This window comes from Pan troglodytes, chromosome 3 (assembly GCF_028858775.2).
Source record: "Pan troglodytes isolate AG18354 chromosome 3, NHGRI_mPanTro3-v2.0_pri, whole genome shotgun sequence".
Taxonomy (NCBI): domain Eukaryota; kingdom Metazoa; phylum Chordata; class Mammalia; order Primates; family Hominidae; genus Pan; species Pan troglodytes.
Window position 1 is genome coordinate 165,904,199 of NC_072401.2, and position 23,623 is coordinate 165,927,821.

At 36.0% G+C, this 23,623-nt stretch overlaps 2 protein-coding genes across 6 annotated transcripts in view; both read right to left on the reverse strand.

Moving 5' to 3' along the window:
- The window catches only part of MARCHF1 (membrane associated ring-CH-type finger 1), an 841,310-nt gene that overhangs the window by 659,305 nt on the left and 158,382 nt on the right, over nucleotides 1–23,623 (reverse strand). The window lies entirely within an intron of this gene.
- On the reverse strand, nucleotides 485–1,348 carry LOC134809927 (putative uncharacterized protein ANP32CP). Its single transcript, XM_063809982.1, has one exon. It carries the CDS (start codon nucleotides 1,264–1,266, stop codon nucleotides 562–564), a length of 705 nt encoding a protein of 234 aa, XP_063666052.1. The 5' UTR covers nucleotides 1,267–1,348; the 3' UTR covers nucleotides 485–561.

The window sequence follows — 23,623 nt, forward strand, 5'->3', positions numbered from 1 at the left end:
TTTGCTTTAGCAAATTATTTCCTTATTAATAAATTTTAAAAATAGAATTTGCTTTAACAATACATTTACTGTAATTTGTTTTAAATTTTTAGCAACATTTTCATTGTAAATATTTTCTTTCCTCTTTTTGTTAAATCCTGGAGCTTATTTTACTTGAACATAGTAGCAAGCATTAATAAGTGGATTGTAGTGCCTTTTCCTTGGACTAAAAGGACTATACTTAAAAGAATAAAATGTGTAAAAAAAATAAAGAGAGAGAGAGAATAATTAATAGTAATCATTCTACAAAGCTAGTATCCCAGTTAATATTTACAAATATTATTTTTTTGGCAGTAAAAATAGTATTTTAGTCCACCGCCTCCTGCCCTCCCTCCCCCCACAACCCCCAGTACACTTTTCCCGTCTCGTTCCCACAGCAATGTTACAATCAGAAAAAAGTAAGTTTCAGGGGGCAGGATTGGAGGGGGGAGGGGATATGGGTAAAACAGTCAAATCACAACAGGAATTTTTCAAAATAGGTTATTCTACTTAGTCATCATCTTCTCCCTCATCTTCAGGTTCTCATTTTCGCTTCTGACCCCTTTCTTCTTCACCAAGCTCTTCTTCATCTTCCTCGCCATCTACCTCTCCATCGTTATAACCTTCTTCATCCTCCTCCTCCCCTCCGCTCACGTCCTCCTCTTCACCTTCCTCCTCCTCATCCTCGCCCTCCTCATCTTCCACTACCTGAGCATCTTCATCATACTCCTCCTCATCCTCACCTTCCTCCTCGTCATCCAGGCCCTCCACGTAGCCCTTAATATCTGAGTCAGGGGCCTCCTTGTGGTCCCAGTAACAGCTGTCGAGATATGTGAGTTGCAGGAGGAGCTTGAACACGTTTTCTCGGAAGTCGTTCAGGTTGGTTACCTTGCAATTGAAAAGGTCTAAGCTCTTGAGGTTTTCTAACTGTTTCAGTGGCTCTATTGTGCTGAGGTCTTTAATTTTGTTGCCACTTAAATTTAGATGCGTGAGGTTTGGACACTTTTCTGCCAATACTTCCAGGCCCCCTGAGACTCTTAGTTCAAGCTTTCTTAACTTTAACTTTGTTAAGTCTGAGATTGAGGTGAGGCCTCCGTTGATTGTACTTAAGAATTCCAGTTCTTCAAATTCTTCTGTGAGGGCTTCGAGTTTGCCTTCATTCGACCGACTCTTGTCCAGGGCAAGTTCTTTCACATCAGAGGGCGCCCTGTTCCGCAGCTCTGAATGAATCCGTCTGCCCATCTCCATCTCTCGCTCTCTCTCTCTGCAGAGGCTCTCGTGCCAGCCGAATTCAATCAATAAACCTCGAACCCACGGCCGCACGTTTTAGGACTTTGAAGACTCAACCAGCGCCGCTCAGTTCTCGAGCCCCAATATTTACAAATATTACAATAAAGGGACTGATAAGTAACCTGGGTCAAGCAGAACAATTATTCAAGTATATGGATCTTCCTAGTAAGAAGGTAGGTGTGTGTGACTAAAGGAAATCTTATCTGATGCTCACGTTGATAATTTGTGAATACACAAGGCACTCCCCTCTACACTACGTACTGTGAATCAGCCTTCACAAGTACCCATTTTGCTTTTTACTTTTAGAGACCTGACACGGGATATCTTTGAATCTATAGACTAGGTTTAAAGTAACCTGAGAATATGCATCACAGATAGTAAATAACACAATGAACCATGAAAGACATATTTTGGTGAGATCTCCCCTCAAATGAAAGAATAAAATGCCAAAAACATCCTGTAAAAAGCTAAATCTATCTTTTATTGGTATCATCATGAATTATGAATTTTCCACTTCTGACTCACAATGTGATCTTGGTTGTATCTGTTCTATCAGATTATACCTAAAACCAAAGTATCTAACTAGGTTTAGATACGGCAAGTGGTAGAGGAATAAAATTTGAGTGGCATGTATGTTTATTTAGGGAGGAATAATTTTTTACTTTCTGAGACATTTCTGTTTTTAATGAGCAAGGAAAATAGTATTTCTAGTGTTAATTAGTTCTTACACAAGGATCATGAGATGGTTTTCAGCAGGTACTAGTCACATGTCCTACACTGACAAAATATGCTATATTAAAAATAATATTTCCCTAAAACAATCTTTTCACAGGCTATGGGATTTGTGGAAAAACACTCAGGAAGAAGATAAATTAATATAGTGTTCTATTGAGAAGTTAGCAGCACAGGCATTAGGAAATTTGTGTCTGAGCCATAATTCCACCAGGAAACATGGCAGAAGCCTTGAGTAAATAACATTTTTTGCTTCATTTTCCCCATCAGTGAATTGGGAATAGAAGTATCATTTCATCTTGTCTCATACTATGTCCCATAAGCAAAAGAGGGGCTCAAAAACCTAAAAGGCTAAAATTCCAGACAAATAGAAATACATTCCCTGAAACTCTTACTATAAGAATATGAGCAATAGAGTCAAGAAACTAAAAGGCTAAAATTCTAGGCAAATAAAAATATATTTCCTGAAATCTTTACTATAGGATATGAGCAAAAATTCAAATAAAACAAGCAAGAGTAGCTAGAAAATATCACAGATTCCACTAGTAAAATGCTTGTGGATTTTAATAATCCTATTCAGTTTACTGATGTGTGCTCAGATTGATCATATGTTCCAAATCCTATAACCCACACATAGCAAGAACACTGAGACAATTGAATGAGCTTACATAAACTGCCTTGAAAGTAAGACTTGCCTTGTGTACTTCTCAAATAGTTTCATTCTGTACACCCTCACTGCCACTAACGGATTTCAAACCTTCAACATTTTCTTTTATATAGCTTATACAATAAACTTTTCACTGTCATTGAACTCTATCTTGTTTTGCTTCCCACAAATTCATCTACCACACTGACATCAAAATCAAACTTCTACACCGGGCAGGGTGGCTCACGCCTGTAATCCCAGCACTTTGGGAAGCCAAGGCAGGCAGATCACCTGAGGTCAGGAGTTCAAGACCAGCCTGGCCAACATGGAAAAACCTGGTTGTTACCAAAAAAATACAAAAGTTAGCCAGCTGTTGTAGAGCCCGCCTGTAATCCCAGCTACTCGGGAGGCTGAGGCAGGGAATCGCTTGAGAGGCAGAGACTGCAGTGAGCGGAGATCACTCCACTACACTCCAGCCTGGGTGACAGAGCAGGACTCTGTCTCACACACACACACACACACACACACACACACACACACACACACACACACAGAGAGAGAGAGAGAGAGAGAGAAGAGAGAGAAGAGAAGAGAAGAGAAGATAAAAGAAGAGAAAAAAATCAAAATTCTAAGGTGTAGATATGACAATTTTATTTCCCTGCTTAAAGTTTCAGTAGCTCCCCAGTGGCTTCCCAATATCTTATCATGACATATATGGGGCTCTGTGCCCTTGAACCTGCATATGTCTTCAGTCTTTGCTCCCATGGCACAGTACTTCTAACTGTGTGCTCCAGCAAACTATTGGAAGTTCCCAGGAAGGCAGGCTACTTTTGTGCCTATGTACCTTTGGTTCTTTTGCTTTTTCCTGGGACCTCCTTGCAATCTTTAGTTGCCTTTGGTTACTTTTCCTTTAAGCACCATTTAAGATATCCCTTTCTACAGGAGGACTTTCTGGGTGACTGCATTCGGAGAAGCACACCTTCTCTGCACTCCTATGCATGGTATGTATGTTTGTATTACTGCATTTACCACCTTGTGTTATTTATTGTGTATTTGGCTCTCCCTCTATAAAGACTTGTTCATCTTACAATTTGGATTCCTAGTGTCTATTATATTATTTACTGGCAAGATGCAAGATATCATTGTAAACATTAAATAGTCATTTTGAGCTGTTTCCCAGAAGAAAAATCAAGGATGGCGTCAGTCCTAATATGATTACCAATATCTAAGACGCACTTCTCTCTCTACCCTCTAACATATTGTGCTCTGAGTTATGCTTAGACGGTGATTTACCATTTCTAAATATAACTGGTACCTGTTTCCTGCACATAAGTCTTGTATAACTGGTTCAAGTTTATTTATTTTTCAGGGTACAGTCCTATAAAATATGTCTTCGTCCTTTACCATGGCCTTTTGTCTAACACACAGATCAAATGTCTGCAAACTAAATGGATCCCACAATTATCTTTCTTCAAAAATGTTATACATTTAACGATTTATTCTTCAAATATTGTATAACTTCTACAGCCTAAGCATTAAGTTTATAACAGTACATAAGAGAGAAATATCCCTCCTTTAATGACCTAGGTATCCTAGTAAGAGTAAAGAAAGAAAGAAACAATCAAAGTAGATAATTTCAGAAAGCAATAAGTGCTAGGAAGTGAAGAAAACAGAATGATGTTCTCTAGGGAGTAGCCATAGGTGTATGCAGGTGAATGGTTGGAAGATCTTCCTGCGAGGGTGATGACTGAGCTAAGATCTAGTAAGGATCTGGAGTGGAGAGCATTCCAGGCAGAATGAAGAGCCAGGGCCAAGACCACGAGGTGGAAACAGACTAACAGAAAGAAAGCCAGACCACGAAGCAGAAACAGACTAACAGAAAGAAAATCAGGTCGACTTGCCTAAAAAGAGTGAGCTGGGGGAAAGCATGGCGGGAGAAACAAGGTTGCTGAAAGCAACTCTTATTTTCTTGGCTTTAGAAACCAAGAAAATGCATTTGGGTTTTATCTTAGCATAATGAAAAGACATGTAAGACTTCTGAACACGAAATCTGACATGTTTTACAGACATGTTTTACATCGTTTTGTTTTGTTTTGTTTGTTTTGTTTTGTTTTGAGATGGAGTCTCGCTCTGTTGCCAGGCTGGAGTGCAATGGTGCGATCTCGGCTCACTGCAACCTCCGCCTCCCAGGTTCAAGCGATTCTCCTGCCACAGCCTCCCTACAGGCACGAGCCACCACACCCAGATAATTTTTTTGTATTTATACTAGAGACAGGGTTTCACCATGTTGGCCATGATGGTCTCCATCTCTTGACCTCGTGACCCGCCTGCCTGGGCCTCCCAAAGTGCTGGGATTATAGGTGTGAGCCACCGTGCCCGGCCAAGACTTATTTTTTACAATGAATTTTAAGTAGGACAAGAGTTGGGAGGCTATTGTAGCAGTACAGTCAAGACATGTTGGTGGTCTGGAAAGGGAGAATAATGGATACAGACTGAAGATGAATTGTTAACAAATTGCATATGAGAAGCAAGGTAAAGGGATAATTAAGAATAACATACGGGTACTTGGTTTGAGCAGCTAGAGGGATTTGGTGTCATCTCAATGGGGAAGAATAGGGAAGGAACAAATTTAGGGACAGAAATTCAGTATTTTGTTTATAGAAAGGCTAGCTTGAATTTAATGTCCAAATTCCTTAGTATAATGTATAAGGCTTTAACTGTTTTATTATGACATACAAGCAAATTCCTCAAATATTAAGGCAAGAAAAAGAAAAATGTAGCTAATTATTCTTTCCTTCAGTGAAATAAATACTTTATGTTTCTACTCAATTAAACAAATATTTACTGAGCATTCACAGCCAGAAACTATGTCAGGCTCTAGGGCTATAGTAGCGAATGAAATGAAAATATATCAGCTCTGCTGGAACTTGCAACTGATAGGGAAGAAAAACATGCAAAACATTATGCTATGTGTTTATGAGAGTTACATAAGAAAAAGTTTCAGTATGGGAGCCAAGAGCTTAGGGAGCTGACCTTGATTTAGAGATCAGGAAAGCCTGCCCAAGAAACTGTCATTACATTTAGATGATTTGAAGGATGAACAGGCATTGTCTAAGCTAAGGAGATGGTGGAGGGAGAGTTCCAGTCAGAGGACATAATCTATACCAAAACCCAAAAGTGAGAGAATGCAGTAGATATTATGAACCATAAAATGTTCCATATGACTGTATCTTAGAGTGTAAGGGGCAAAAGTGGTGTGAAATATGGTTGCAGAGGCAGGAAGAAGTTATGGAGTATGTTGGTAAGGAAATAAAACACTTAAAGCAGAAGAGTGGTATAAAATAATTTGTATTTTTAAAAGACTAGAATGTGTAAAAAGTTAATTTTCAAAAAAACCCTTATCAGGCAGATTTTGTTATTATCCCCATTATATATGTTAGAAAATCAAAGCTTAGGCTGTTTCAGAAACCTGTTCAAGGCATAGCTAGTACTCAAACCAGGATTTAAATCAAATTTGATTTGATTAAAGTCCATGATTTCCCACTACGCCTTGCTGCTTTATAATTTGCTAGTTCTTTCTGCTGTATCTACACAATGGTAGTCATAGTTCTCGAATATTTCCTATTTGCTTATGCCATTTCATAAAACATAAAAGCATCCTTCAACATACTGGGAACATGAATTTTCTTATCAAACTATAGTAACTGTAGTGGGACAATATTTTGAGGTAGTCAATGTAATGTTTACTCTCTTAGTTCCTTTTGACCTATATCCATCCACCATTAAACCAAAATGGTGAAACACATACAAATGTACACACACATACGTACAAGCACAGAGAAAGGGAGAGAGGGGGAGATAGAGAGAGAGAGAGAGAGAGAGAGAGAAATAACAGAGTAGATTGAGTTTCTGATTTTGGAGCTGTTCGCCCCCTCTCTCTCCTTGATATAGACAATAGTAATGAAAGCCCTGGATTTCAGTGCCTAGAATCAGACACCCATTGAGGTTTTATGGGATTTTTAGAGCTTTATTGTAAAAATCACATTTTAAACATTGGCAGACTCAAACAGCTTATATTAACCACAGGGAAGGAAGGATGTATAATAATGAAGCAATTTTATTGGACATTCAGGTAAGAGAAAGAAGGAAAGAGAGGGATAGGGGTGTGTGGCTGTGTAGGAGAAAGAGAGAGAGAGATAGAGAGAGGGAGAAACTTATTTTGCTAATTTGGCTCATTCTATTGTGGAGGATTGGTAAATCGAAAATCTAATGGGGTAGCCTGGCAGCCTGGAGACTCAGCAAAGAGTTGCAGTTCAAGTCTAAAGGCTGTCTATTGGTCTTGTTCCTTCTTACTCCATGGAAGATAGTCTTTTGTTCGATTGCAGTCTTGAAATGATTGAATGAAACCCACCTACATTAAGGAGGGTAATCTGCTTTACTCAAAGTCCAGCTGTTTCAATGTTAATTTTACTACCCTCACCCTGTGCCAAAAAAAACAAAACAAAACAAATAAACCTTCATAGAAACATCCAGAATAATGTTTGACCAAATATGGGCACAATGCCCCAGCCAAGTTGACATATAATATATCCGTCACTGAAGGACTTTGAAAATAGTAGAGATTTGCCTGACCTTCAATCTGGACTCTACAGAAAACACCCTCGCTTGAGAGTAGACATCATTGTGAAGTAACCTTGAGAAGAAAGTAAAAGAAACAAAAAAGCTGAGACTGAACTAAAAATGGGAAGTAACTGGGTTACAATTGTAAAATGTGTTTTATTCTACTATCATGTTTAAAAACAGATCTACAGAAAAGTTAACTTTAATTATAAGGAATAAAAATATATATTCACACATCTGATTTACATTTGTAATTCTAAAATTATGACTTCACTGTAGTGTTCTGGGCATCACTCTACTAGTACCCAGTCCCTCTATTAGAAATGTTTGGATGTGATTTCTTTTTTCCCTAGTATATATGAGAAACAGGCTTGATTATGTTTCTCTGTCTAAGCATAGTTGATAGATAGGTGCTAAATTGAAGTACATGGCGTGAAGTCTCATCAAACGTCAAAAATTCTCAGATTTAACGTCATTTCATCAAAGTAAAAAACAACAAACTGATAGTTCACCATTTTGAACATGGTTAAAAGTAGAACAAATATTAGAAATCAACATATAAGAGCAGTCAAATAAAAAAACTGTTTTTCACTTACAAAAATTGTTTTGGATGAGTAATGTTTTCCTTCAGATTTTGGACACGTACCTCCACAAAAGAATCCATTTTTTAAAAATCACGACTTTAGTTTTTGCTCTTTGAGACAGCCAGGCAAAGGGAAAATAATATGAGCTTTTTACATTGTGTGAGTCACATTTTACTGTAAGTACAGAACATATTTTGCCAGTGAAAAATGACATTAAATGTGTCATTCTTTGTTCAGTAGCAATGACCCAGTTATAGCTAACCATTTTGTGTGAAAAACTTTGTGCCTAATGAAATATGCAAGAAGCTCCTCTGATTCAGAAACCCTGGAATCCTGAAAATGCATACTATGACAGGCATCAGGAAGCTGGTAATGGTTGAGGCTGTGAAAAGAATGTCAAAGGTAACACTGAAGGTGTCAAAAGACAATTCAGAGCCAAGTACTGAGAATTTTCTCTGCAGTGACACTTCCAGCCTTATTCAGCTTCATCAGAAGGTAATTTCTTCAAGGCCTTGTAAACTTAAATGGGAGCATTAAATATTTAATTTTACAATTACAACATTAAATTCTCTTGCCATTTCAGCATTTTGATGTCTCTGTACAATCAAGAAACGTATAAAGAGTTAAATAAAATAGTATTCAATTATTTTTAAACTAAAATGATCCAAATGCAGTGAACATTTTCTTTGAGAAAATGTCTTAATTCTTATATAGTGTTTTACTGTATCCATTCCTTTGATTTACTGAGTTTAAATCTACTATTCTTATTTTAATCCTATATAAACACTTTATCCTTAATCCCATAGAAAAGATTGATACCTAAGAATTCATTTCATTGTTAGTAATTGACAGAAAAGAAAACAATCTATGTATAATGATCACATTCTGCCGCTAAGTAATGATGAGAGCTTATATTTACTGAGCAGTCAATATGTCCTCAAACTGTGCAAAGAACTTTACTTATTTTACTTGCTGTTTATAAAACATAATAGTATAGGCACTATTGACACTTGTATTTGAAAAACTAAAATAAGGCTTATGTAGGATAAGTTGCCCAGAGTCATATAGTGGAACCTGGGCTTGAACTCTGGAAACTCCAGCACAAACTCGCTACTATAAACAGTTTTGCTGGGGAATAAACTAACAGGAAACAGGCATGTCCATCGTCCTCAATTGATTGCCTAAGAAAAAGAAAGATTTTAAAGTTTCCTATTTAATTTAAAATAACCAAAATTGTTCTAAATGAGAAATCAACATAGGTTCTATCAATTTAGTGATAGTATGAAGATGTAATTTCTGTTTGTTTTCTTTGAAATACTTGCTAGAAATTTGAAATATTTCTGTTATTTCTTTGCTCTTACTACCCAAGGTTGAGCCACAGTTGTCTACTTAAAAAAAAAAAAAAATCTCTCTAACTATTCTTGAATTTAATTTCACCTAGAGTACTATATCTCTACAACCATAAAAAATAGTGAAAAATAATTTGTAAGGTAGCCAAAGAAAGGAAAATCTAACTGAACTAAACAATTTGATAAAATGTTTCAGAATGATATACTTCACAGTAATATCTTCTGAGCAGTATACAATTAAACTCAAACTTCATTAACAATGACCATTAATAATAGGCTCAGCTTTAATAATATGAAACAAAAACTACATTCAAAAAATACTTGAAATTGTAAATGACCCACTCTATTAATCTATTCTATTCTATTTGGTATTCTTAGATTTCTACTTCTGAAGACTAAAAGTAACATGACATCCCATCCCCGAGTTATCTTTGTTAAAAAGTGAAAATGAAAAATAATAAATCTTATTTTGGCCGGGCGCGTTGGCTCATGCTTGCAATCCCAGCACTTTGGGAGGCTCAGGCAGGCAGATCACCTGAGGTCAGGAGTTCGAGACCAGCCTGGCCAACATGGCGAAATCCCGTCTCTACTAAAAATACAAAAATAGCCGGGCACGATAGCAGTTGCCTGTAATCCCAGCTACTCGGGAGGCTGAGGCAGGAGAATCTCTTGAACCCAGGAGGCGGAGGTTCCAGTGAGCCAAGGTCATGCCATTGTACTCCAGCCTGGGCAACGACAGCAGAACTCGGTCATAAATAAATAAATAAATAAATTTTATTTCATAATACACAAACCAAACTAAAGCTTTTTGCTATTTTTTTTTTTATTGAATGGGCCAAAGTTGTTCCAAAAAACTTGTTCATTAAAACACAAATTAAAAGAAGCTTCAGTTTCTAAAATTTGGAAGTGCTTTGTTACATCAGACATCAAACTAAGAATTGAAAAGGTAAGAGGAAAAAATTTCAGTCCATTGACTTACTGTAATACAGTGTCTACATTCACCTTTGTTTCAAGTAAAAAAGGAAGAATATTTTTTCAAAGACTATAAACCTAACTTTGAATTGGGGCCTCACTCCTTTGAAGATTCCTTATTATGTAACTATAAGATATTCAAATATATATTGGGAATTAGTCACTATACTTAATAATTTTATTTAATAATTGTAAATCAATAACAAAGGAAAAAACTCTGCAAACGGTAGAGAAAAACCAAGTTTTAAATTATAATTAACAAGTATGATAATACTAAAAAAATTGTATTAATTTTATCATTAAAATTTACCATAAATACTAAATAAAAATGATGATATAATAGTAACAGGGGATATTGACTGAGAATTTACTACGATGTAGGCTCTGCTCTAAGCATTTATTGTATAAACTCTTTTAACAATAGAAAGTTCTTTTCCTCATTGATATTTTTGCAGGTGAGGAAGGGGTAATAGAAGCCATTATTAAGAAGTGAAGAGTAGTAATATATACCAAGATAAGTCATCATTATTTTGTGTTTTACAATGCATAAAAACATTATTTCCTAATACGTCTGTATAACATGATCTCCTGGTTACAGCACCGCCAATTTGGAAATGTTTAATCCATTGTGGGCCAATACATTCAATAGTTTTTTCAATTTTTCATTTTAAGTTTATTCATTTATTCATTTGACAAGTATTTCTTGGAGGCCTACTATGTTACAGGCACCGGCAGTGAATCCAGATGGGAAGAAAACAGGCAGTATTAAACCAATCACCACAACAATACATTTACAGATATAAATTGTGATAGTTTGAATAAAGGGAAAGCATATTTTATTAGGAAAACATTAAAGAGAAACCAGTTTTGACTGGGCCAGAAATAGATAAAACCTCACTGAAGGTTTGGAGTCTACTGTGCTGGGGGTACTGAGGTGAGGCAGCTGCAGCCTAGAGCTAGCAGATGAAGGGCTGCCTGCCTCCCTGCTGGTATTCACCACAGTAGCGGAGCCAAGGAAGTTGTAGAGGGAACAGGGATCCCCTGCTGAAGACTGTGTGCACTGTTGCACTGGAGTTGGTTTGGGACCAGGTATGGGAGCTAAATGATGAGAACACATGGTCACAGAGAGGGGGAACAACAAACACTGGGGCCTTTCGGAGGGTGGAGAGTGGGAGGAGGGAGAGGATCAGGAAAAATAACTAATGGATACTAGGCTTAATAACCTTGTGATGAAATAATCTGTACAACAAACCTCCGTGGCACAAGTTTACCTATGTAACAAACCTGCACATGTACCCCTGAACTTAAAATAAAAGTTGAAAAAAACACAAAAAACCTCACTGAATGAGGGATATTTAAGTAGAGCTTTCAAGATAGGAATTGCCAGGCAAAGGTTTCAGGGAGGAGCTTTCTAGGCAAGGGGGATTGTGTATGAATCCCTGATGTCAAGGAGCTCTGTGTCTTCAAGGGATTAACTCATCAGTGTCTCTGGAACAAAATAAAGGAAGCTTGAGAAGGGACTAGAGAGGCAAGGAGGGGCCCAGGCCTGCTAGGTCATATCAAGACTGTGGAAAGTAACTCAGGTGCAATGGAAAGGTATTTGAAGGGTTTGATGGAAGGGACTGACAGAATTTAAATTGCATCTAGAAAAGATCCTCTCTGCTGACACACTGGGCTGGATTCTTTCTTCCTGCCTCCCCTACCTCCCTTGCAAACTGGGAAGTATGAGCTTTATTTAATGCACAGCCGTAAGCATCTAAAGTGAGTTTAACCCAAAGTTGAGTATTTGTAGACAAACTGCAGAAGTTTAACATTTTCCTGAGTCTTCCCAGATGTTATCTGAAGTTATTTCCCAAAAAGAAGTAGTAATCTTTGCCTCCTTACTTGGATTTGCCTATAGAAGGAATAAGTGCCATTCTTCTCAACATGGATAAATGATCAAGCAAGAGAGAAAAGATGATTCTTTAAAAGTAATGGCAGACAAGGACAGTGCTATTTCAAGAGAAGAAAATGAGTGAGAGCTCTGGGTATTGAAATGGGCATTTAAAAGCTGCCTTGTGGGAAATTGGTTAAGCTCTGGAGTTCAAGAACAGCCTGGGCAACATGGTGAAATCCCATCTCTAAAAAAATACAAAAAGAATTAGCTGGGTGTGGTGGCGTGAGCCTGTAAGTCCCAGCTTGTTGGGAGGCTGAGGTGGAAGAAACACTTGACCCCAGGAGGTTCAGGTTGCAGTGAGCTGAGATCATACTACTCTAGCTTAGGCAACAGAGTAATACCCTGTTTCTCTGTCTCTGTCTGTCTCTCTCTCTCTCTCTCTCACTTTCTCTCTCTCTATATATATATAATATATATACACACATACATATTTATTATATATATTATATATAAAATGTTTGTGTGTGTGTATAAAATAAAAGTTGCCTTGTATTCTAAACATTAATTGAAAAAGTGAAACTGGTTGTAATTTTTTTGCATTAACATTAGTTAAAACAATGCTCTTGACACATAAAGAGGAAAAATCTCTGTGGCTTAAAATACTAGTTTCTCTGCTCAATCAAGAAAAAAATATGATGCCTGATCAGAAGACTCTCCTCCAAATAGTAATTCAGGAATGATTTCTTCCAATTTATAGCTCTACCACTTGGACAATATATCTTCCAAGATCTCCATACTCATCTATACTGTATCCAACTTTGGGAGGAGCATGAGCTTCATCCCAGGGAGGTTCTTATGGCCCAGGGCTGGAATCTTCTCATAGTACACTGGCCAGAACTTAGTCATACTTAACTACAACGCAATCTGGAGCACCCAACAAGAGGAGGAGATGGATTGATTAGAAGCTAGGTAGTCTCTGAAACTATAGGGTTCCATATGACATATATGTTTGAAAATCCTGCAGTACAAAGCAAATACCATGATAGCAGAGAGATCCAGACTTATGGAGAAAAAGGAATAGCCAAAAAGCAAAACAAAACAAGAAATATTAATATTATGCTTTTATATATTAAATAATGTTGTCCTCATTGTATAAAATAGTGTTACAAATTGCCTTTCCCTTACTTGAATCACTGGCTTTTCTCATAAAATTAGTTCTCTTCATTTAACATGCATTTGTATAATTGGAATATTTTACTAATAGGATAAAAATCTCTCAATTAATTTTACTAAGTGGCCTCTAGAAGAAAATTTAGATTTCATGGAAATCATGTGTAATTTATAATTAATGATGAGAAAAGGTCCAACCATTGAAAGAAGAAAATTTTAATGCAGTGAAAAAGGATAAATAATTAGGCCTTATTGGCTAATGAGTTATTTGAATAAACATCTTGGCTAGGCAGTTACATATAATTAAATGTTTTCTACATTTTTTATGAAATTATTCTTATTGAACAGTACAAAAGAAAGTTCTGCTATATTATTCTAGTTTTCAGTTATAAATAAAAAAGCATTTAAACACAAACAAACATCACTCTGATTACAGTATGCAATATTCACTGGAAAGAGGCAAAAGTGTGAATAAACTGATTGATAAGAAAACTATGACATTTTCCTAAGTATGAGAGACTTCGGATCATTTATCAGCATCTGCGAAGATGAGAAAAAGCTGATGGCTTAAAGCTGAAGAACATTTTAGAAGTAAAATTGACACAGCTTCATGGCAGATTATATAGAGAAGATGCAGAACAGAGAGATATCAAAGATAATTACTCAGTGTCTAGCATGAGCAACTCGAATGAAAATTCAATTAACCAAGAGAGGGAAAATTAGAAGATAAATAGATATGGAAGAAAGATCAGGAGTTCAGTTTGAGGCATATTGAATTTGAGATGCCTGTATGTTACCCAGTTGGGTAAGTCAAGACGACTGTCATAGATATGGGCTGGAGCTCTGAAGATCTGAGTCATCTGGATGTATAAATATTGGCATTCCTTGGTATATAGATAGTGTTTCATGTTATGTTATTATATGAATAAAGATAAGAAATGAGTGGATAAGTTCAGTTAAGGACCTCAATATATAGGAGTTATATTAAGAATTGGAGCCAGCAAAGTTGACTGAGATGCAGTCAGAAAGGCAGGAGGAATCTGACTCCCATGTTCATTTCTACATTATTGACAATAGCCAAGACAAGGAAGCAACCTAAGCATCCATCAAAGGACAATGGATAAAGAAAATGTGGCAAATATACTGCCTTTATAAAGAAAACTATTCTGCCTTTATAAAGAAAGAAATACTATCATTTATAACAACCTGAATGAATCTGGAGGACATTATGCTAAGTAAAATAAGCCAGGTATAGAAAGACAATTACTGCAAGATCTCATTTATACGTGGAATCTAAAAAGAGTAAAATTCATAAAAGCAGAGAGTAGAACAGTAGTTACCAGAGACTAGGAACATGGGGAGTATGGGGAAAGGGGAGAGGTTGGTCAAAGGGTACAAAGTTCCTCTTAGACAAGAGAGAAAGTTTTAGTGATTTATCACAGAGAATGATGATCATAGTAATAATGCACTGTGTATTTCAAAAATTGCTAAAATATTAGATTTTAAAGATTCTTACTCCCAAAATAATAAGCAGTTGAGGTGGTAGATATGTTAATAAGCTTGATTTAATCTTTATGTATATATATATACACCACATTGCAACCTGCATATGTGTATGTATGTATGTATATATATATACCACATTGCAACCTTCATATGTGTATATATATACACATACATATATATACCAATTGCATAAATGCATGCAATTATTATTTGTCAATAAAAATAACATAAAAAGAACATCAAATGTGGTTTGGCAAAAGTCAAAGGCCCAGTTAAGAGACTGTTTTAAAAATAGGAAATAATCCTAGAAGTTCTTATGAGAAAAAGACAGAAAATTGTATCCATTCATTCAACAAATATGTATAGAGTGTTTGCCAATACAAGGCATATCCTGGGTACTAGAACTGAAGAAGGAAACAAAAACTCTTTGCCCTCATGGTCTTATATTGGCCTTATAGAAACTTGACAATGGTTAAAGACCTTAGAAGAATCAGTGTGGTAAAGTAGTAGGTACGGATGCCATCTGGGAATGAGTTGAAGTGGAAAGAAGCAAGCAGAGATGACACGTTTAGACAACTATTTTGAGAGAATTCGCTTTGAAACTTACAGTGATAGAGCAGTAGCCAGAGGGAGAAGTAAATTTAAATGAATATTTTTAAAATATGGAGGATGCTCCAACATGTTTGAACGCTTATAGGAAAGAATTATTGAAAAGGGAGAGATAAAGAAAACAGTGTGAAAAGTCATGGAACAAAGTCCCAGAGAAGAAAGAATATTATTATGGGGTCATGTAGCATATTACTTCCTTTGAAAGCAACTGATAATTTGCTCTCAAAGTGATGATGATGATGATGATAAAAAATGGAAGAGGAGGATGAGGAAGAAAAGAAGGAAGAGGAGGAGAAAGAGAAGGAATAGAAACAACAACAAAAATAATAACAACTATTTAATACAACCATCAACATTCATTAAACATTTGCTCTGTCCTAAGGATTACGCAAAGCTCTGGCACACATTTCTCTCATTTAATCATCATGATAGCCATATGAGATGACATTATTTTCCCCATTTTTCAAGAGAGAAAAATGAGGCACATCAAGGTATCTTGTTTATGCAGTCATCCAGCCAGTAAGCGATGAGTCAGACTTTCAAGGTGCCAGTGTTTCTGTCTTCAGAGCTTAGGCTCTGAATTATTTAAAGACATTTTTCTATTTTGATATCTTTCTATGGATGTTAACAGACTTAAAATTTTTTAAAGTATATTTTCTGTTTTTTCATGGGTTTGGGAGTAGGAGAGAAGCAAAGATGTGTTTGTTTCAACATTTTATTTCATACTCCATGTATTATTTTTTACTCAGAAAAAATATATATATGTATATGATCAGCCTTCAATATCCATGGGAGATTGGTTCCAGGTCTTTAGAAGATCAGATAGCAAGATCCACTGATGTTCAAGTCCCTTCAGTCTTATGTATCCATGGGTTCGGTATCCCTTGAAATTTCCTCCAAGGTTGGTTGAATCCAAGATGCTAAGAATTCTCCCATTTAATCATCGTGCTAGCCATATGAGGTGCCATTATTCTCCCAATTTTACAAGAGTGAAAAACGAGGCCCACCAAGGTATTGTGTTTATGCAATCATCCAACCAATATGTTATGAGTCAGACTTTGAAAGTGCCAGTGTTTCTGTCTTCAGGGCCTCCAGGGCATGAAAGGTTTGACTGTATACACATATATATATTTTTTTTTATTATTATACTTTAAGTTTTAGGGTACATGTGCACATATTTTTAAATCAGTGTTTTGAAAGAAAGGACACAACAGCAAAGGGCAAAAATGTAACTAAAGCCAATGGGTAAATGACAAGCCTGCATATATATTACTGCATATATATTATATACGTGTGTGTGTGCTTATGTCATATATGTATTTCTATTTCACATAACAGTGCCTATTGTAAGTAATTCATTTCTTAAATTTTCAATAATGCCTTTAATTACTTTTCTCTGGGCTTTTACTTTAATCATTATTATTATTATTATTATTATTATTATTATTTTATTTTATTTTTTTTGAGATGGAGTCTCGCTCTGTGGCCCAAGCTGGAGTGCAGTGGCGCAAGCTCTGCTCACTGAAAGCTCCACCTCCCAGGTTCACGTCATTTTCCTGCCTCAGCCTCCCAAGTAGCTGGGACTACAGGTGCCTGCCACCACGCCCTGCTAATTTTTTTTGTATTTTTTTTAGTAGAGACGGGGTTTCACCATGTTAGCCAAGATGGTCTCAATCTCCTGACCTCATGATTCGCCTGCCTCGGCCTCCCAAAGTGCTGGGATTACAGGCGTGAGCCATCACGCCCGGCCTGGGCTTTTACTTTTAAAAATTGTACGTAACACATTGACTACAGACAACAAAACAGGAATATTAATAAGATAGGTATATGCTAATAAAATTAGGTCATCAATATTTTTAAAAAATTAAAACCAAAACGAATTTTAAAAATTTAAAATGTATCTATTATAAATGAGATGTCCTTTAGATGACATAATAAATTATATCTTCAAATGTTATTTTTTGTCTATTGTATAAATGAAAGTATATTTAGAAATTTAAATATATAAATGAACAATAAAAATCTTATTAATTAAAATCTAATTTGGGGTTTTGGAGTTTGAAACTTCAGGCAAAATGTAAATAATCTTCATCTTAATAAGAAATTATATTATACATTTTAAAACAGTTAAAAGAGTATAACTGGATTGTTTGTAACACAAAGAAAAGATAAATGCTTGAGGTGATAGTTATACCATTTGCTCTGATGTAATTGTGATGCATTGTATGTTTATATAAAAATAACTCCTGTATATGTTTATGGGTAAATATATACACCTACTATGTACCCATAAAAATTTTAAAAAGTCCATGTAAATATATATTTTTCTGTATTCATGACACATACAACAATATTTTAAGTAAATAAACAATGAAAAAGTAAAAAAAATTGTATATTAAAAAAGAATTGGGTATTTTATGTTGTCTTCATATATTTTTGAGTGGTGGTCACTCAGATTTCTGACCTACCGAACTGTGAGACAGTAAATGGATTAAGTTACTACATTTATGATAATTTGTTATATAAATTCCTAACTGCTTCCTATCTGGTTAACATGAAACCATGTTGTACTTGCGAGTCTACAATCCATTTGTCACTATAAATGAAGATTGGTTCTAAAACACATCTTTGTTTATGTAACAAAGTTTATATAACTTCATTGAATCCCCATTATTCTAAAAAAAAAAAAAAACCCTCCACTTTTTAAATGTCTAATATGACGTGATAATATATTATCAGGCTAAGATCAAAGATTATGTAAATGGTAGACATAGATCCAAGTCATAGCTTATCATAGCAATGTGTCATTGAACAAGGTACATACAATTCTGATCTTTAGAATCTTTGTCAGTTTAGAAGCCAGCTCACAAATTGGTGGATTTTTAGATAACTGTGGTCAAGGGTCTTTGGTAAGCAAAATGTTTTAGTATATTTAAAAAATTATAATGCCTTTTAAATTATAACTCAATAATGCCTATAATGTGGGGCACATATTTTATGGTTTACCACAATCCCCACCATTTCCCTCCTGTCTTAACTTCTTATCACATCCCCATTTCTATCTGACACTTGAAATTGAAACGGGAAAAGTTCCCTTGTCCCCCTTGCAGGGCGTGCGATGGGGCTGTGGCTCGCTTCTTCAGTGCCCCCGCCGCTCAAACCTCAGATGGGCAGGCTCTGGGGCTCTGACCCCACGGCAGTGTCTAGGGGTGAATGTATACAGCTGAAGCCCCAGTGGGCATGTGTTACAGGCATGTTTTAGTTTAGCCGTCCGTAGTCGGCTTGTGTTCATCAGCTCAATTAGACCCTTCCTCATCACAGAGGGCTTTCTGTATCCTGGGGTTCTTTCCTTGGTTTACCAGAAGAATTGGATGACATGTGGGCTTGGAGAATGAGTGCAAGGTTTTACTGTGTGGAAGTAGCTCTCAGCAGTTGGGGGAGCCAGAAGAGAGATGGTTTTCCCCTGGAGCATTCGCCAAACCCCGCCTCCTTCCGTCGGTAGATAGCCTGCCAGCTTTCTGGCGTCTGTCACGTGCTCTTCTGCTGGTCTGCTCCCCTTGACGTCCAGCTGCTTGTTTTCTTCCACCGATGCATTCCTCTCCATGTCCAACTGCTTGTGTGTCTGCCTGCTAGGGTCTTGGGGTTTTTATAGGCACAGGATGGGGGTGTGACAGGCCAGAGTAGTCTTGGGAAATGCAACATTTGGGCAGGAAAACAAAAATTCTTGTCTTCACCTAGGTCTGTGAGCACAGGCCCAGGGGTGGAGCCCTAGCCAGGGACCACGAGCTTCTCCCTTCCATATCATTTAAAGGGACTATGCCCTTCCCTTCCCAGCACATCCGTTCCGTATCAAAATCACGTCATTGCTTTAAGAACTTCAAGCAACAAAATTAAGTAAGGTTGAGAAAGAATTTGAAATTTAAAAGATTTAGGAGGGAGAGATGAGGCTGAGGTAGAATAGCCAGAGCACAAGGACAAAAGCCAAGCAGGTTGACAACAGTCCCAAAGAACTATATTACATTCCCAGTGATGAGTTGTGAAGGTGAAATACACTTTTCTATATCAACAACAGTAAAAACAATTTTCCATTAACCATGCTAGAGAAAATTCGGAACTTTTTATTTTATTTAAAAAGATAAAGTTGTTGAAATGTAATCAGAAGCGATCAAAGAATATACAATGAAAAAAGTAGGAAAAATATTATTTCTGTATTTAATTACGTTCTCACATAATGCCTATATAATTCTTGAGGCCACCTGGCCCTCAGTTTTGCTTAGAGTCAGAGACATAGGAAATGTTTCCCAATAATAGAACAAACCTAAACTGCATTGAAAGTCTCTGTGAAACAAACAAACAAAAAAATCTGTCTATAATGATACCAACATTTGAACTCATGAATGTACTTCCCTTTACGGTTTGGCCATTTATTTGCCCTCAACCTTTATCCAAGAAAACACCATGAGTGTAAGTGCTGGCAGTTGATTCATTTGTTTAGAAATAAAAATGTCTTTTAGGAGAAACTGTCAGGTAGTCAAAGTATAAATAATGTGCAGTTACAACTCTTTATTCTAAATGTCTTGGAAAATAATATTGTTAAACATTCTTTTAAATCTGCAAGTCTCATCAGTACTTCATTAAATCTCTGAATTTAAGGTGAAAGGGTATGTGTGCTAATAAGGAAAAAGAAGAAAAAAATATGCTTTACAAGGAATAGCAGTAGATTGAAAAAATAATTCTATGTGAAAATTTAATTAGTTGGAACCCAGGGGCAAACAAAGAAATAATTAAGTTTAGTTAATTTTTCTATTAATAAAGCAAAGTCATTTCTTGGATTAGATTAATTACTGATGAAGAAAAATATTTAAAGTTTCATTATCCTGAGCCTCATGATAGAACACAGAGCTCATACTCTATGTTTTTACCAATTTGAAAAATAAAGGAGTTATCTATGGCCTACAGCTGTCTCATTCCTTGAGAAAACCATGTGAGAGCAGGGCTCTACTGGAGTCTTTGTTACTGCAGGGAAAATTCCTGACTTTACAAACATAATAACATTTCCATTGTTCTCTGTTGTCTGCAAAGGTCAATATATACTATAACCCAAGAATACTTTAACTATTAAATTTTAAATACATCTGATTACAATTACCAAATTTACTGATGTAAATAAACCGGGAAAGTAGGATATTTTTACCTTAACCAATAGCATGAAAACAAATATAGCTGGAATACAAATGTAGAATTAGAACTATTAGGAAAAAAATTTAAAAACCTATAGAGCAATCACCTTTCACTCTTATTTACTAGAGATGATAATTTGTCAATGTTTCAGCTGCTTGCCAATGATTTTATCCTGCTGTTGAACATAATGCAGCTCTCTTGGACTAAGTATTATTACTAAATTACCATTCACTTATGATTAACCTATTTTTCTAGACATTTTCATTCAACCAGACCAAACAACTTCCCCAAACAATTTTGAAACAAGTGTCACATGGCTATATCCAACGGGTTAGGATACTTATGTAGGCTTAAATTGATTTAGCCTGGGGTAAAATAAGACTTCAATTAAAGGTAAAAGTTTTGAGACACTGTTAAACAAAGAAAACAAAATGATTCTGTGTATTCATTCATTCATTCATTCATTCATCAAAAGCTAAAAATTCTATATAAGCCTTTGGGAAATGTACCTGTTAGTATTATTAATGATTGAGGATGGCCAATTAGGGAGGGAAGATAATTTTTCCCCCAAAACCAGTCATTTTAATCACAATGACATAAATAAAGGCAATGCTCCCACAAATGACTTATGTTATGACACCTTGGATGATAAAGACTCTTTGCCAGATGCTAGCACTGATGGGCTAATCCTGTCCCAGGAGCACATTCTGCCCCCAACCATTTATAAGGTCTATTAAAATAGAACTCAAGAGGGAAGGGCAGACTCCTGTGCTCCAGAACAGGGGCATCCCCAGAAAGCCAAACTGAAGCCTAAAAGGTGCTCCCCACTCATCGGTCTCCCTGTTCTTTTTGCCTATATGGTAAGAAAACATTTACAGAATAGGCTGGGGAATTGCCCTCGTCCTGAGTGTAAGAAGGGTTTTTAGTGGAGGTATTATTATAACAAAAAGAGAGAGAGAGGGGAAAAACAAACCATTTCAAAAAAAGGTGGCCTAACTTCTGCTATTTTGTGAAAGGGAAGTATTTCATCATAAAGGTCTTAGACATTCTTTAAAATATTTTTAAGGAGTTTTTCATTTAAAAAGGCAAGGCTCACTGGATCAAGACTATGAGAAACATTTAGACAACGTGCTAAATTTCCCTGCATAATAAGGTAAAACTATAATTCTTGGGAGAGGAGGTCAGAAACAGGGAAATAAGTATTTGGTATTAAAATAAAATAAAATTATAGAGAAGTATCGGGAGGTAATGGAGAGACCTTATGGAAATAGCTAGCAGAAAATTACTTTTCTATAACAAGGAGGGGACATAAAAGTGTAAGAATTGTAGTGTTGAGTATTGAAACTTAAGTGGCATTTTTATTCTTTTTCATCATGTAAATGGTCTTACTCCTAAACTTTCAGGAATAGTATTAAATTCATACTGTTGCATTAATGAGGTTAGAGAATAAAAGAAGGGGAGGTGGTGACAGGGCAGTAACCACAGGAAATGAAGCAATGAGCCAGAGAAAGGAGTAGGAAGAAAATGTGTCACATATACACCATGGAATACTATGCAGCCATAAAAAATGATGAATTCATGTCCTTTGTAGTGGCATGGATGAAGCTGGAAACCATCATTCTCAGCAAACTATCGCAAGGACAAAAAACCAAACACCACATTTTCTCACTCATAGGTGGGAATTGAACAGTGGAAACACATGGACACAGGAAGGGGAACATCACACACCGGGGCCTGTTGTGGGGTGGGGGGAGGGGGGAAGGATAGCATTAGGAGATATATCTAATGTTAAATGGCGAGTTAATGGGTGCAACACACCAACATGGCACATGTATACATATGTAACAAACCTGCATGTTGTGCACATGTACCCTAAAACTTAAAGTATAATTTAAAAAAAAAAAAAAGAAGTAACAGTAGATAACGAGCCCTTGGGAAATCCTTGCAAGAAAATTGCGCATGAACCATTTTATATAGCAATTAATGTAAAAAGTATCCCCAGGAGGCTGAAATACCCAAGGATATGTAGACAGTATTGATGTCTGTTACTACAACAATTACTTTATTCCATTATTTCCTATGACTTTCTTTCTTTCTTGAGAAATACAAACTTAGCTTTGTTTTTGCAAGAGTTGTGCAGTTTTGTGAAGAAGTCTGCACAGGAGTGTTCCTAGCAGCTGTCTCGGTTTGGGCATTCATCAAGGAAGATTATAGTGGTGCTGAAGAATATTGTTATTATTAATCATGTGGAAGACATATTAAAATTAAATATTTAGTTATATAGTTATCACTATTAACTAAAGAACATGATTTTTCAAAAACAACAGATTCATTAATAAACAAAATGTATCTGCTTTCCACACTCACTAGTTGCTTCTTATCCAATTTTCAAAAATCAGTTTTAAAGTTCAGATGTTATTTTTCATCTCATCTAAAACCAATGATCTTCAAATGAACTTTTCTTCAAAGTAGTGATATATGATATAGAGAACATACATCATTTGAATCATAACAATGAAGAATCAATTATAAAACTTGAAATTCCAGTGTGTTTTACATTTATGTCAATCCAGTTTTTCTCTTTGTGAACTTCAGAGATATGAATCCTTCAATATTTCAAACCAATCTCACTGATGAAATGTTAACACAAAGTAGAAGAGTGTATCTAGTTATGCCTTCATAACACTAAAATGATTTTAAAAACAAGAGCTGTCAAGCCTGGAAGGGAGCGATTTAAAAAGTCCATTCCTCTATACATTTCTAAAGTTATCAAATGTCCAATGACTCGGATCAGCTCTCTTAAAATTTAAAACTTATAGAAAGGACCAAAAAATGATGGACAATATGTCTTTTCAATGCTACACTAGGACATTATTTAACAAATCCACGCCAGAATTACTTGTCTCTAAGAGAACATACATGTGTTTGACTTTGTCATTTACTGTTTATTTATAGCCCTGGACCCAGACACGGTCAAGTTACATATCAATTTACAGATTTCTATCCCGTAGATAATATATCCCCAAAGTTTATAGTTTTATTGCCTTGTAAGGCAATAAGTCACTTTGTA